The sequence below is a fragment of the Nansenia antarctica genome (genome assembly GCF_963989245.1).
Source record: "Nansenia antarctica genome assembly, chromosome: 11".
Classification (NCBI taxonomy): domain Eukaryota; kingdom Metazoa; phylum Chordata; class Actinopteri; order Argentiniformes; family Microstomatidae; genus Nansenia; species Nansenia antarctica.
The window spans coordinates 12,718,030-12,733,259 of record NC_137681.1 but is presented as its reverse complement, the minus strand read 5'-3'; the positions used below and the strand labels follow the sequence as shown (position 1 = coordinate 12,733,259).

The window sequence follows — 15,230 nt, the reverse complement described above, 5'->3', positions numbered from 1 at the left end:
AGAGAGAGAGAGAGAGAGACAGACTTTGTGCCGGGTCAGGTCAGGTCAGGGGGCTGGCATCCTATGGTTGCTGTGGTAGTAGAGAGATCAGAGCTGCTGAGTGACCAGACGTGGTCCACCCCTTTGCCGTGCAGGTGCAGGGAGGGGCTCATCGAGGCGCTGCAGAGTGGAGACCCCCAGGGATCACGCCTGACACCATCTGAGAGAGGAGAGGTTACCAGGTTAGGTTACCATTCTCTACCTTACCTTTCCATCCAACCACCAATACTAATATCAACACTCAACATCTATATTCCATCAACTGACGAGACCAGAAAACCATCTGTGAGAAGAAAGCAACAGGCCATCAACGTCCCTTCAGCATTTCCGCCTTATTCATCTGACTTTGATAAGGTTCAAAGCCGAGTCATGCAAAACAGGCGAAACGATACATCTTCCTAGTGCCCTGCTCAAGCTCTCTGTCTGTGCAGTAAACCCAGGCCCACGGGAAAAAGGGGTAAAGCCATCAGCAGTGGTGAATGTTAGGACACGACCGTAGCCTGTCTGAGGGCAGAGGTCTTTAACACCAGAGTGAAAAATTAGAAAAGGTTTTTGTTTGTTTGTTTATGCCATGCCATTGATAAACTCTAACCAAAGACAAGCAGTGTGGTTTAATTTCAGGAGAGGAAAACCATGCAGCATTGAGCATAAAAACCAGGGGAAGGGAGTTTCAGTGTTCAGAGGAAAAACACACACACACACACACACACACACACACACACACACACACACACACACAAAGACAGACAGACAGGCAGACAGACAGGAACGGTAGAGTCCCTCTGTGGGGAGGACAAGGGGGGGAAAGGGCGTTATGAAGCTACATGCTGGAGGATGTCAGGCATCAACCAAACAGTGCAGCAAGCAACAAGCCACAGGCTAGGTAGGAGGAGCTGAGGAGATCTCCCAGCTGAGCGACAGGACTGGTTCCACACAGGTGAAGGGAGGGGGTCTTCTGACCAGGCTTAAATGCACTACTCCAGTTCTCCAGGGGCCGCAGCTTCGTGTGACTCGTGACTGACTCCCGACCAAAGTATGAGATCAAAGCACGATTTGACAGATGATGTCATAGAAGATCAGGAAGTATATAGGTTGGCTCTTAGGGCATAATAACATATATACTTCCTCGGGAATCTAGAACCTTCTGATATCACTGTTCAAAATCAGGCTTGAGAGTCTGAGAGACCCTGTAGAACTGGAGCGGTGCATCTGTGGTGCTTTAGGGGACCCAGCGGGACTCACCCGGTGTTTCGCCATCAAACGAGAACGTGGTGAGCGTCTACTTGGCGTGATGATCGAAGGGAATGCTATTCTGATGTTGGGGGGAGGGAGAGAGAATTCCGTTGGTCAAGTGAGGAGGGCACTCAGACACTTGCATCTGCATCGCATGCTTATCACAGACCAACGTCCCGGGGGAGGGGCAGGAAAACTACAAATCCCACCTCTAAGCGAGAGCATCGCCCCTCTGCCTAATGAGAGAGGGCTCTCCCTAAGGAGTATGGCTGTTTCAATGGGGGGTGCATCACAATATTCTCAATAGTCTCAAGTTGCTTCTTCTCCTTGGTCCTGGTTCCGCTCCTTTCCATGTGTTGGAGAACTTGGTGAAGGACTAGCTATCTTAAGACTTTAGGCCTTGGGGGGGGGGGGGGGGGTTTCAGTTTTCAGTGGAGGGTACCCACTCTCTCAGGCACAGAAACACACACCATGAAAACCTGTTCAGACATAATCATCTCTACTCACTGTTGTTTAAACATTAGGCCTAGGAAGCCCAAAGATAGTCAAGAGGCACTCCTGGTTCAGCATTGGCTACACACACGTTTATTGGTTAATTTGCGTGTTCCTTGTGGGTCAGGACGGGGGGGGAGTGTATGGGATCAGATCAGGAGGTCAAGTGAGGGTCGTCCCTTGCAGGTGGCGGGTAGAGGGCTAGCTTGTAACCTGTGCAGGTTAAGGGGAGGGGCGGGGCTTGTACCTGTGAGGTGGACATGCGGGAGGTGTCCTGGCGTCCCGTCAGGTCGGAGGAGGACACGTTGACGGGAGCGCCGCGGTGCAGCCGCATGCTGACTTTCCTCTCGCGCTCCATACCGGACACGGGCCGCGGGGATGTGTTCGCTACGGGGACGGGGGACAGGCGGTTGAGAGAGAAAGAGAGAGAGAGAGAGAGAGAGAGAGAGAGAACTAATCAACACTCAGCAACCTGGACATACAGAATGGACAGGAAGCATATCTAACACCTACAGGTATTACTGTGGGGGGGGGGGGGGGGGGGGAAGACTCACCTGTGTGTGAGGTAGGGGTGAGGGGTGCGGGTGGTGCCCCTTCCTGTGTTCCTCTGGGTCGTCCAGAGGCGGCAGGGATTCCCCTGGCCCCGGGTGTCCTGCCCTGCCTCAGCCTGTCCTCTCCGGCCCTCCGCTCGCGCTCAGCCTCCTCCGCCGCGCGATTGGCTCCCTGAAGACGTCAGGGATATGGGTTAGAGAGAGATGAGACCCAAGAACAGACCATTCTATTCCTAGGTCAGCTGAATAAGTCCACTCACAAACTTGAGCATGTTCCAGTCGAAGACGTAGTCGTAGGAGAATCCTTGTCTGTGGAACAGGTTTCTGAAGAGCTGCCTCAGGTAGGAGTAGTCGGGCTTGTCATCGAACCGCAGCGAACGGCAGAAGTTGAGGTACGTCGCAAACTCAGCTGTGATGAGCGTGAAATTAGGAACATTTAAACTCCAAAACATCACAACCAGACAATCAGAGTTGAGACGGCAAAGATACACATTATTGGTTTTGCAACCAGGATGGAGAAATTCCCCAAATCAATAATAATAATAATAACTTCAATTTATATAGCGCCTTTCATGGGACCCAAGGTTGCTTTACAGAGATACAAGAAAATAACAAAAAACAGTCAGACAGACAAACAAAACAACTAAACTAGGGGCTGAAGGCCTCAAGTTCAAGGGCTTTAATGTCCACTACTTACAGGGGTATCCCTTGCAGAGCACCTCGATGGGGGTGGACATCTTCTTCTCACTGATGCGTTCGTACTTCTGCCTCTTGGTGGCGGCCTTAAGGCCCTGCCAGGGCAGAGAACCCAGGTTGAAGTACATGAGGACGTAGCCCAGAGACTCCAGGTCATCACGCCTAGACTGCTCTGTAGAGGGAGAGGAGAGATATATGGAGGGAGGGGAGAAGGAGAACATTGTAACAAAATGTGCTATAACAAAAAAAAAAGGAAAAAAAAAGATCGCTATAAATAATTGTTTCATTAAATTCATTGCTTATCTTATTGCGGCAGTGACGTTCAGAAAAAACATCTGTTTTACAAGACGAGCCCTGGCCACTGAAACATGAAAACAGATGTGTGTGTGTATGTCTTACCTATTCCCAGGTGTGTGTTAATGGAGGCGTAGCGGGCAGTGCCAGTCAGGTTCTTGTTCTCGCGGTAGGGGATGTGCTGGTGTGTGCGTGCGTCCCGGTATTTCTTGGCCAGGCCAAAGTCGATGATGTAGACCAGGTTGCCCTTCTTGCCCAGGCCCATGAGGAAGTTGTCAGGCTTCACGTCTCTGTGGATGAAGTTCTTGGAGTGGATATACTCAATCCTGCTGATCTGGAGACAGGAAGGGTGGGGTTACACAGAGCTGTTTAGACCACATGTGAGGACCAATGCTTTTATGTGCTGTTCTCTCGGAACAGACACATCTCATACTGTACGTTTATTTTCAAATCCCAATTTGAACCTATATCCCGTTTATTTTCAAATCCCATCAAACGGGAGCACGCACCCGAGTCCTAAACCAAAGATCATTATGAAAACAAATAGCACTACTCTAACATCAGACAACCGCTGTTAGAACCACACTGATGGAGCCAGACGCCTGGTGGCGGGGCAGAACCCTGCCGTTGCCCTGCTCACCATCTGGTCAGCCAGCAGCAGCACGGTCTTCAGGCTGAACTTGCGGGAGCAGAAGTTGAAGAGGTCCTCCAGGCTTGGCCCCAGTAGCTCCATCACCATGACGTTGTAGTCCCCCTCGGCGCCACACCACTTTATGGTCGGGATGCCCACTGTGGAGAGACACGAGGGGAGATGTCACACACCACAGTGGCGTTACGGACAGCTACTGCAGGGGTATGGACATGGACGCACAGCAGGCGAAGCTGGTGGAGGCGCGAAATCGGAAGATGGTCTCACTGTAATGGATGGAATGGAAGTTGGAACCGTTCCTCATTCCATTCATTACAGTGAGCCCGTCCTCCAATGTTTATTTCCGCTGACACACACGTGCGTGGCAGACATGCCCAAACAAATGCATCATCGAATATGGGTTCTTTAATTAGTGTTGTCCCAAATGACTATTTTTCTAACGATTAATCTAGCGATTATTTCATCGATTATTATTTATCGATTATTCGATTAGTCTAACGACTAATTTATCGATAAGTCTAACGATAATTTTTGTACTGTAATTTTTTTTTTAAAAAATTTAAAAAAAAAATTGTCTCCACCTCACTGCTATGTTTAGCCAACTTGAATGCCAACATGGCCATTTAGAAGTCTGTCCATCACCACAACACATAGCTAGCTAACGTTACTCTCGCTGCTATGTTATGATTAGCTAAATTGATGCTAACGTAGCATGCGAGCTACGAGCTAGATAACGTACAGTAGGTGCTCGCACCACAATGACAATAGGCTACCGTAGCTAGCCAGCTACATAGCTAACGTTACTAACACCAGAAGACAAGACATACGAACTGTGGTGAGCTACATTGCTTGTGTAACATTAGCTAGTAGCTATCCATTTTCACTCATACACTTAATTGTCTCGCCTGGTAAAATAAAGGTAAAAAAAAAATAATAATAAAAAAAAAAAGTCTTTTTTTTTATTTGCGACTAACCGACGCATATTACGCTAACCGACGTATTGACGTAGTCGGTGACGTCGACGACGTCGAATAATCGTAACAGCCCTATCTTTAATACATGAATCTCTAATAATAATAATACAAACAGGGAAAATCTAGCTAGACCACACAATTGAGTACCAAAGAAGGAATCAACGCATTATTTCAATAGCATTCCGAGTGTGTTTAAAACCATCTCAAGTTTAATAACATCACTCGCAAATGACTTTAACCTAATCCTGACCAATAAGTTAAAACCTTTTCCCAGTTAGCGTTCAGCCAATCGTGTTAGTGCAACATGATTTCTAGTGGAGTGTGAGGCCTGTCCCACGTGAGTGCAGTCTCCGGCTGTGAGCTGATGAAACGTTCCAGTCTCTCAGGATGGGCTGGGGTGAGTTATGTGGATCACTGCCTGCCCAGCCATGTGAACACCACATTAACACGGGGGATGGGGGGGAAAGAGAGAGAGAAAGTTCGGGGGGGGGGGGGGGGGGGAGAACAGGAGAGAAGACAGAGGACGGGGTGGGTGAGGGTGATCCATGGACCCCCTGTGTCTCACCTCCTCCTTGCATCATCTTGTAGATCTTGCTCTCGATGTGGAGCTGTGGGTGCTTCGTCTTCACACATTCCAGCTTGATGGCCACCTCCTCGCCCACAGAGATATCCGTGCCTATGGAAGACGTAAGAAAAGACTTTTAGAAAAGTGGATTGAAAACACAGCCTGGGGCACTTCCGTCAAAGAGTAGGCTACAACTTGAGACCTGCCTGTAATTGAATTTCCTCCCATTGACAACATAAAACATATAAAGTCATAAGTCATAAAACCATGACTTTGGCTACAGTGATGTTATGCAAGCCTAGGGGGAAGTGAAAAAGATACGCCGGGGAAACCAACTGGACTAAGTTTGCAGTCCTGACTGTTATACTGCCGGTATGCGCGATAGGAATGTGATTATATTACGTACCCTTCCAACTGCTGTTGGAACAGAACAGTGAGCGAGCGAGCCTGGGCCCATCCCTGCGCAGCAGCAGTGAAAACACCACATGAATCCAACCCTTGACTACCACAGCTATAGGGGCCCATAGAGGTACTAGAACCCACTAACACAGGACGGTTCACATTTGGGGAAGAGGCCAAGGTGTTACATAAGTCCGAATTTACAGTTTCAACAGAAAAAAGGCACCTCTGGACTGGAGCTATTATTTCAGTACATGAGCACACTGCTTTGGACAGCTTGCAAAAATCCCCCTTCCACATGGAACTAAAGGAGGATAGCAAATTGTACATTGGAGAAGTGCACAACTGGTGCTTTCACCAAAGTAGAGAGCAGGTGGACTATTAATAGCAAACATTAATTTCATGTTTTCAAATCAAAGCACATATCCCACATACTTGACGGGTAGAACAGAGAGTCAGTTGTACAGACAAGCCATGTCATCTTCTGACAAGAACTTAACACCTGCATCCAACACATAAACACACATGTTGGATGAATCATATGTGCGGTTACATAATATGTGCGACGCTGTGCGTATTAGTCCACACAAGTGCAGAGCTAGGGGAACTATGGCTGACTGGAGCTTCCCTTCCCCTCTGTGCCATGGGTGTGCATCGTATGATGATGACTCAACACACACACACACACACACACACACACACACACACAGTATGAGGGTGGTGGCAAAACACCCCCATACTTAACCAAAATTCTGTCCCATCACAATGGACAGAAAGTCATGCACTTGCGAAAAACGTGTAGCCTTGTTGTCTCTCTCTGGCTGTTAATCAAAGGTATGGGCGTCCAAAACATGGACTGCCAAACCATAGCAATAAGCAAATGTCAGCTTATCCTCAGAATGCCTAAATGGACAGGCAACGAGGACACAGGCCCCATCAGAGCAATAATAAAATCAAGCCAGATTTCACAGTTGAACCCTTGGTGTTCCATGAGGTAGTGTCTATTGGGACACAATACACCCTTTCTGTGGTGGTGTTCAAGCAACTTGCAAAGCAAAAACAGAACATTTGGCGCTAGATTTATGAAGAGACAGCCTTAGAAAGCAATAACGATATAGGTATAAATGTATATTATAGTTTTAGGCTTTTAGGATTTTAGTTTTAGGATTTCCAAGAGCAAAACATCCAGGCCCTGAATAGGAGGACTTCAGTCTCTGGTCTGAGGGGGAGCCTGGGGAGCGGTGACTGGCCTTATCAAAAACACATGTCTTCTACTGACAGCTCTTTCAAAACATCCCTTCCTCAACCCAGCAGGAGGAATGGGTCAATTCTAATCCAATTCTTCACAGTAGAATTGAACATTTTCTCAGATGGTGGTTAGGTAACACACAACAAGTTTCTACTTAGATGAAGACCTATAATAGCTTATTTGAAACTCATGTTGAAACTCAATGTTTACAAGGTAGAACACAAACTGTCTTATTTGCTATTAGGGCAAGACCTGTTTCTGCAAACCCAGAGGCACGAAAACAAACACGTCACGTGACAATTTAAGAGTGACCTGCCTCTTAGTTTAAACAGTGTCATGTTAGTGTGAAGATCTAAGCCTTTGCATAGAATCATCCCAACACAAATGACAGAGAACAACCATTTAGGCCTACTCATTCAAAATGAGAAAGGGGTGGGGTGACAGCTACAGCCTGATACAGTATAATCTGAAGAACATCCAAGATAGACATCTAAACATTTCCATATTTAGATACCCACAGGCTGGATGTGAAACAATGACATGACTGTTGGTCACATCGCTGATGTCATCAACATGAACAATAAGCTCTTTCTGCTTTTATGCACTCCTAACTGCCATGGACAAGGGCAGTGCCAAGAATGAGAGACCAACACTGTGAAACAGGAGCTAGGCCTAGATGTTCTGTTCATTCTCACAGGACAGAGGGGCGTTGGAGTCTGGACTGAACCTAGAGTAGGCCACCTACTTCACAGTGCATTTTGTTCAAAATGACAAGATTTAAACTGACGTGTCCGTCATCCATTTGACAGGGGCTTGTGAGCTCATCCCTGGGGGTGATGATAAACATATCACAAAGGAATTTCAGTTGACAACTGACAGATGGCCCGATACCAGAAGAAAAACAGGTGAGAGAAGTTGAGAACACACCAACACACCACATAAGTGAAGTGGTTATACTGTTATGACAGTTAGGGTGGACCATCAAGAACAACAAACCAAACCTGAAATGGCAAAACCTGAAACTAGTCAAGAGTGAAGCTAGGGCAGAAGCAGCGACACAGGGGAACTGGTCCACTACGCCTCATCTGAAATACATGGGTGACTGCCCACTGCCTGAAGGACAGAGCAGGTGGAGCTGAAAAGCTCCTGCCCCTCACAGCCCTTCACATTAACTGACAGATGGCAGAACTGGAAAACAACTGGCTGGGTGGGTCACTACTAGGGTGACTGAGTTTGTCTGAACTCTGCCCATTTCCAACAATCCTTCTTCTTCGTGGCTGCCTGGGGGTTGCCTTTTAGTCACTATAAAAGATGATGTACTTTAACTTTCCAACGCAAAAAAGACAACACAACCCTAAGCTAGCCAGCTTTACACAGCAGCAACTGTACTAAATCAACTCTGTATAATGAATCGTGAGCTTAGAATGATAAGGTTCTATCTCCGTTTAGAGTAGTTCAGAGATATTGAGCGTCAAAGCTTTTACATTCCATTATGTTCTGTGAGATGGAACCTTTGTATTTGGTGAATTACTAACTCAAAAATGTCAATTTTTAAAATAACACCACACAGGCATTAATAAACACCTAATGTGACCATGGGCCAATTCCTCTGTCTGAGTTCGACTCTGGCACACTTGACATTGCCACATTATTATCGCCTGTTGTGGTAAAGGGATTAGCTAACAGTTACTAGCCAGTAGCTAGTAACAGCTAGCTAGCTTTGTTAGGTTTCAGTACCCTGACAAGCTGGTGGTGGTGGTGGTGGCTAGCTAAACTAGTTGCTGTTGACAAGGACTGCTGAGAAGAATAGTTGCTAGTAAGGCTGGTTAGCTATTACACCCCCCGCCCCCCTAGTCAGTTGAATGAAATAGAGCAAGAATACATGGAGGCCGAGTGATCTGACTCCATCATGGAAATAGCTAGCTAGCTGTTTGTCTGACAACTGGCTTCCGTATCTTCTAGCTAGCCAGGTTAGATACGGTGCTAGTTGGTTAGCTGGTGAGCTAAATAGCAAGTTAGTGGCGTTAACGTCTGCGCATAAATGAGTTTTTTGGTCACCAAATATGTTATTTTACTCACCCAAATAGATGTCTCCAAAAGATCCACTTCCAATCTTTCTGCCCAGCCTGTATCGGTTCCCTACTCTCAACTCCATTGTTGTCCAATGTTATTATTTTTTACAGCTACCCGTCCGAATTTGTAGGAGAAATAATCCACCCTGACGTTTTTTGCTCTTTTTGTTAGCTAACCACCCACTATTTCACTTTACTAAACTGGTTTAGATTAGAACACCTTTATTCACACCACCACCCTCCTCCCCCCGGATCCCAGAAGATTCAGTTCCTTCTGAAACGGTCCAACTTTCACCATCCCTTTTCTATCTTTAGGATCTTCGAAGTGCCACGATATCGATATTGTCCGAAAGCTTAGAATGTGCAGATTATGTTCGTGTCGTTTTCATAGTAATCCTTTCATTAACTTAGGAGGATGGAGACGGATTTGGATGTACAACTTCCCTTTCAAAATCGTCGTCTACGCCACTATAACATTTTCATCCGCTGAGTGTGAAGGAGGAGAGCTGTCATACATCTGTGACATCACTTCCCCTAGCAACCGTGAGAAGGTCATAAAAAGGGGCGGGGATTAGTCCATAAGACTGATACTGTATCAATATATAAACAACTCTGTCAATACTTATATTAGTCATGTCAGGGAACACAACTTGCCACTTGGAGCACTTTGAGCTGCAACGTTTGCAGGAAAAGTGCTATACAAATAAAAGTTATTATTATTATTATTATTATTATTATTGGCTGTCAAAAAAAGAGAATAGGACAGAGCATTATTCACATTACCCACACCTGAATATTATTTAGAGTAAATGTGGTTTTCTTTCCACCCTCGAAGAAAGAAATATACAAATGTGTACATTTCAAACCTGCAAACTGCGACACTTTAAATGAATGTGCAATAACACTATGTGCAATATGACAACCCTAGGGTACATAAGGTTGCAGAGAAATAGGAAATGTTAGAATAGGTATAGCATAGCATAGAGTACAGCACAGTGTTTTATCTGTACAGTATAGTATAGTGGATTGTGTACATAGCCTTTATTTATGTAAACCAGCTCTTCCCTTCTTGTTTTTTTAGTTTTTTTTTCTTTCCTAGCACCAGGGGAGCCCCCCCTCCCAAATTTCGTTGTTTGGTACCTGTACTATAGCAATGACAATAAAGACCATTCATTCATTCATTCATTCATTCATTCATTCATTCATTCATTCATTCATTCATTCATTCATTCATTCATTCATTCATTCATTCATTCATTCATTTGAGAATGTGTGGAATGATATGCATCATTGCAAAAAAAAAAAATGCAAAACCCCACAACCTGATACTATCAGCAGCCCTAAGCATAGGTATGTCACTAAGTGCAGTTGTCTGGGTTTAGTTACACAACTTTTCACACACAAAAATTAAGTAGTCTTGTTCCCCTCTAGAACTTGGACTGATCCTAGAACCTGTTCTAGCCCGTTACATTGGCTGAGGGATTACTGTTGTGTTGACCCTGCCAAATGCAGTGACGGTGCCGAATGTGAGGCTAGGTCAGGCAGGCGTAATCAACAGTAAACAATTGGCAGGGATGATTCCGAGCCAGACACACACACACAGACACACACACACACACACACACACACACACACACACACACACACACACACACACACACACACACAGACACAGACACAGACACAGACACAGACACAGACACAGACACACACACACACACACACACACACACACACACACACACACACACACACACACACACACTCAGACAGATGGACAGACGCAGACAGACAGAAGCGTTACATCAGAGATTAGTTCTGTTTTCCTGCACTCAAACTAATCTATTGGTACAGCTACTGGTCGGTAGCAACAACAACAACAGCAACAAAAATGATAAAATATAAAAATATACAGGATTATTCAATATAAAACCAGAAAATACCAAAATGAATTCGCCGAAAATATTCAGTGTTATTATTGTACTTTGAAAGCCAGTGTAAATATTTGCTCTGGGGTATTGGTTATTTCTCTAATCAGTATTTGATTTGGCAGATGTAGTATTTTTTTTTTGGGGGGGGGGTTGTCTAAATTGTATAATGTATGCTGCAGAAATATAGGTTGCTGCTAATATGTAAATGTTCATGCAGTTTCTCACTGACTTGTTTTGTATTATCTATTTTACATAGTGTGTGTGTGTGTGTGTGTGTGTGTGTGTGTGTGTGTGTGTGTGTGTGTGTGTGTGTGTGTGTGTGTGTGTGAGAGAGAGAGAGAGAGAGAGAGAGAGAGAGAGAGAGAGAGAGAGAGAGAGAGAGGGAGAGAGGGAGAGAGAGGGAGAGAGAGAAGAGAGAGAGAGAGAGAGAGAGAGAGAGAGAGAGAGAGAGAGAGAGAGAGAGAGAGAGAGAGAGAGAGAGAGAGAGAGAGAGAGAGAGAGAGAGAGAGAGAGAGAGAGAGGGGGGGGGGGGGGGACTTCATCACAGTACGGAAACTATTCAGAGAATCTTCATATACAATCCCACACAATGCTCAACATTAAAAAGTAAAAATGCAGTAAAGTAAAGATCTGGAAGTCGGAAAACATTTCATTTCACTAAAGGCCGCGCCCACGTATCTGAACGGGCTAAAAGCCATTTAGAATATTTTGATTGGTCACATATGGACCAATCCCTGAAGCTGCTTGGAAACGCTCACATGGCACCGCTGTTGTTGTTTGGGTTGCGTAATCCGAGGTGCACGTGTTTGACAACGCGTCGAGCACAAGTGGACGAGAACAAATAGGGAACATCATTCTGCCTGGTAGAAGATGATACAACACCAGAAACTTGCAATAGAGATGATTGCAGTTCTATGGGCTCTCATGCTGATGCGAATACACGTGTTTCTTTCCTGCAACTATCAGTAATTTAAATCTTTCAAAAAGAAGTAAATTGAGGCCTATGATTTGGCCTAATATGACTTCTATACATTTATGAGAGTAAAACACCTGTTGGACCTTGACAACTACTAATAACTAAATAATGACTTATTGATGTATTGTGTGTGTTTGCCCTTGAGCACTACAGTGCTATTTGCATGTTAAAATGCATTTCCCCCATTTTGTTGTTGTTGCAGAAATCACTGCAAAAGTAAATAGCTGCTCTAAGTTGCACCAACAATTGTTCCTGTAGCAGAGAACCCACCTCAACAAACACATAACCACACGTTGCTGTAGGTTACTGTAGGTTACTGTACTCTTGTTGTGAAACGAATCCATTGATCCAAGATTCAGAGATACTGGCAAAGCCCCATAAGATTAAATACTCTAGTGCAGGCAGGCACAAATAAACAACATCATTGACTGCACATTGGAGCACTGTGTAACTAACCACATCTGGCTGTAAGCCTTCCAATGTGATCTAGCTTAATCCAATCAATAGAGGGTATGCATGCTACAAGCTTTCCCTCTATCAAAACAATATGCTATCACAATGCCCTAGTAGCCTACATGTGTAAACGCTGATGGTGTGGAGTTAATAGTCTTTCATCCTCCCATGCCAACTAGATAGATGGATAGATGGATAGATAGATGGATAGATGGATAGATAGATAGATGGATAGATAGATGGATGGATAGATAGATAGATAGGTACTTTATTGATCCCCAAGGGGAAATTAAGGCGTTACAGAAGCCCACACCACAAACAGCAGCATCAAAATAAAATGACAATTGAATAATAATATAATAAAATACAAAATATAAAAAATACCAAAGCCATAAAATAGACATAAGAAATAAATGTTATAGATAGTGTCAACAGTCCAGTATGAATGAACATGAATGAACATGAGTGAACACGCCCCAGCCTGTCCCCCTGATCCAGCCAGCCGGAGGAGGAGTTGTACGATGAATAGAAACAGTACGTTCTGTTCTGCTTACCGTGGCTGTTGACTGTCCAGTGTCTACCTATCACAATCCCATTGAGGTTTGGCCTCACATATACGTTCTGTCAGCTATGTGACGTATGGCAGATTAAGTGTTAAATTGAGGCTTAAGTCATCAATTCAATTAACCGTGTATCTATTGTTGTTTTATTGTTCTTTCTTTTTGGATCAGTTGGTTTTCTGAATCCACATTTTCCTCCCTGAAGGTATGTGTTCTTCTGTAATGTGTAAAAACAATTGTTGTCTCATACAGGTGGCCAATAATGACATGTATTTAACAATAAATGGAAACAGCAAATCACTTTAGGTAGTGAATCCTGTCTGATGAGTTCCCTTTGCGTTGTACCAGAGCTGTGGGACGTACTCAGACTGCACTGCACATAAGCTGTAGGCTGATTCAGTTTAATGTAGAAGGGGAGCACAGCAGAGGCCTTGTTTGAAGGTCTAATCTCACTCGCTTGGCCTCACTCAGCTAGTGGAGACTCCATGATTACAACTAGAGAATTATAATGCATAAGTGCTCAGAACTTTGTGCTTCCCAAATGCTATTATCTGTATGCCTCAGATCTCCTCTCCAGCTGCAAGATTGACCTGCCTACATTTTAACCTGCTACATCAGATAGCTTTTGATTTAAGCCAAGGGTTTCACATTCATGGGATAGATTGACCCCATTGATATTATTGCATATGGGCATACTGTGATTTTTTATGTAATATATGATTTCAAAGAGTTGACAAATCAGTCAACTCGAGTGACTGAAGGGGAGTCATTTGAGGAGGATATTAAGAAGCAATAAACTGGACCTCTGACAAACTGATATTTGAATTTTACTCAATAATATGCCACACGTTCAAGCTCATGGGACAATGGGGACATCTAGTGGACATTTGACAGTAGTAGTTTAAAAAACCTCTGGTAATACTGTCAGAAAAAACATGAATTGTTCTTTATCATAATGTAGGTAGGCATTCACACAGGTGCTTTTGAAAGGAGTGTCTTACATATCATGAAAAGATCAATATTTTATTTATTTAACGTTATCTAATCAGTAAAAAAAAAAAAAAAAAGTCTTGTGGCTGTGTTGAATGATTATTGATGAAAACAAGTGATATATCTTGATGACATTCCTTTTGGGGGAATCTTCTAAACCCCTGTGTGGTCTCACATTAGTGGTTAAGTGCATGGCATATTTTTCTGACCCATGGACAGTGCATGTCTAAACCTAATTTAATGACACCCCTTTTGTCTGATAACACCCTTTTGCGCTCTTGAACGTCTCCTGTCTGTGTATCTCTTGAACGTCTCCTGTCTGTGTATCTCTTGAACGTCTCCTGACTGTGTATCTCTTGAACGTCTCCTGTCTGTGTATCTCTTGCTGATTAAAGTAGTGTTTGTTTACACTACTGCATCAGAGCTATGTCTAAAGGGCATGGAAATTCTTTGAAATGGAAACTGCATGTTCTTTTCCCCACAGCAGACTTTCCAGAATCTCTCTCTCCGGCACACAGACACCGACACCGGCACCAACACAGACACACACACACACACACACACACACACACACACACACACACACACACTCACACACACGCACACACACACACACAAACACACACACGCACGCACACACGCATGCACACTCACACACACACACACACACACACACACACCGACACACACACACACACACACACACACACACACACACACACACACACACACACACACACACACACACACACACACACACACTAAAGTACGAACCCCTAACCCCCATTAAGGCTGCCAGACTCTACCTTGCTGCAAGCTAACCACATAAAAGGAGGGAGAGAAGGGGTTGTGAGAGGAACAAGTAAGTGGGAGGGAGGCTTAACAATATATAAACCTACTTGACTCTCTCCCATCCCATCTCCCTGTGGTTCCTTTCTTTCAGGTATTTAATAAATCCACCCTGTTCATTATAAACTATAATAACATTGATCCTGTGGGATTTTTTTTATCACCCAGTCTAAGCCTGTAGGTGGGAATAAAGGACTCCCAGTGGGACAAACAATGTGTTAGTTGATCTCTGCTCTCTGCTGTCATGCTGTCAAGCTA

At 44.5% G+C, this 15,230-nt stretch overlaps 1 protein-coding gene across 2 annotated transcripts; it reads right to left on the bottom strand.

The window, feature by feature from the left end:
* csnk1db (casein kinase 1, delta b) lies at positions 1-9,671 on the bottom strand. Of its 2 annotated transcripts, XM_080541573.1 has the most exons (10): positions 9,221-9,671; positions 5,494-5,604; positions 3,946-4,094; positions 3,411-3,639; positions 3,013-3,183; positions 2,576-2,724; positions 2,319-2,487; positions 2,012-2,151; positions 1,282-1,351; positions 79-199 (listed from the first exon to the last, which is right to left on the bottom strand). In XM_080541573.1, the coding sequence occupies exons 1-9, from the start codon at positions 9,294-9,296 to the stop codon at positions 1,319-1,321; spliced, it is 1,227 nt and encodes a 408-aa protein (XP_080397699.1). In that variant the 5' UTR covers positions 9,297-9,671; the 3' UTR covers positions 79-199; positions 1,282-1,318. The 2 variants fall into 2 exon arrangements, with proteins under 2 accessions (XP_080397698.1, XP_080397699.1); XM_080541572.1 differs by lacking the exon at positions 1,282-1,351 and having other exon boundaries at positions 1-199.
* Between the last annotated feature and the right edge of the window lie 5,559 nt (positions 9,672-15,230).

Bases quoted from the DNA above. Each gene is read 5' to 3' on its own strand.
- csnk1db (XM_080541572.1), bottom strand. From the start codon at position 9,296: ATGGAGTTGAGAGTAGGGAACCGATACAGGCTGGGCAGAAAGATTGGA. The intron at 2,725-3,012 runs GTAAGTAGTGGA...CGCTCATCACAG, and splicing joins GCTCTGCAAGGGATACCCCT to CTGAGTTTGCGACGTACCTC. The intron at 2,488-2,575 runs GTGAGTGGACTT...TGACGTCTTCAG, and splicing joins ACTGGAACATGCTCAAGTTT to GGAGCCAATCGCGCGGCGGA.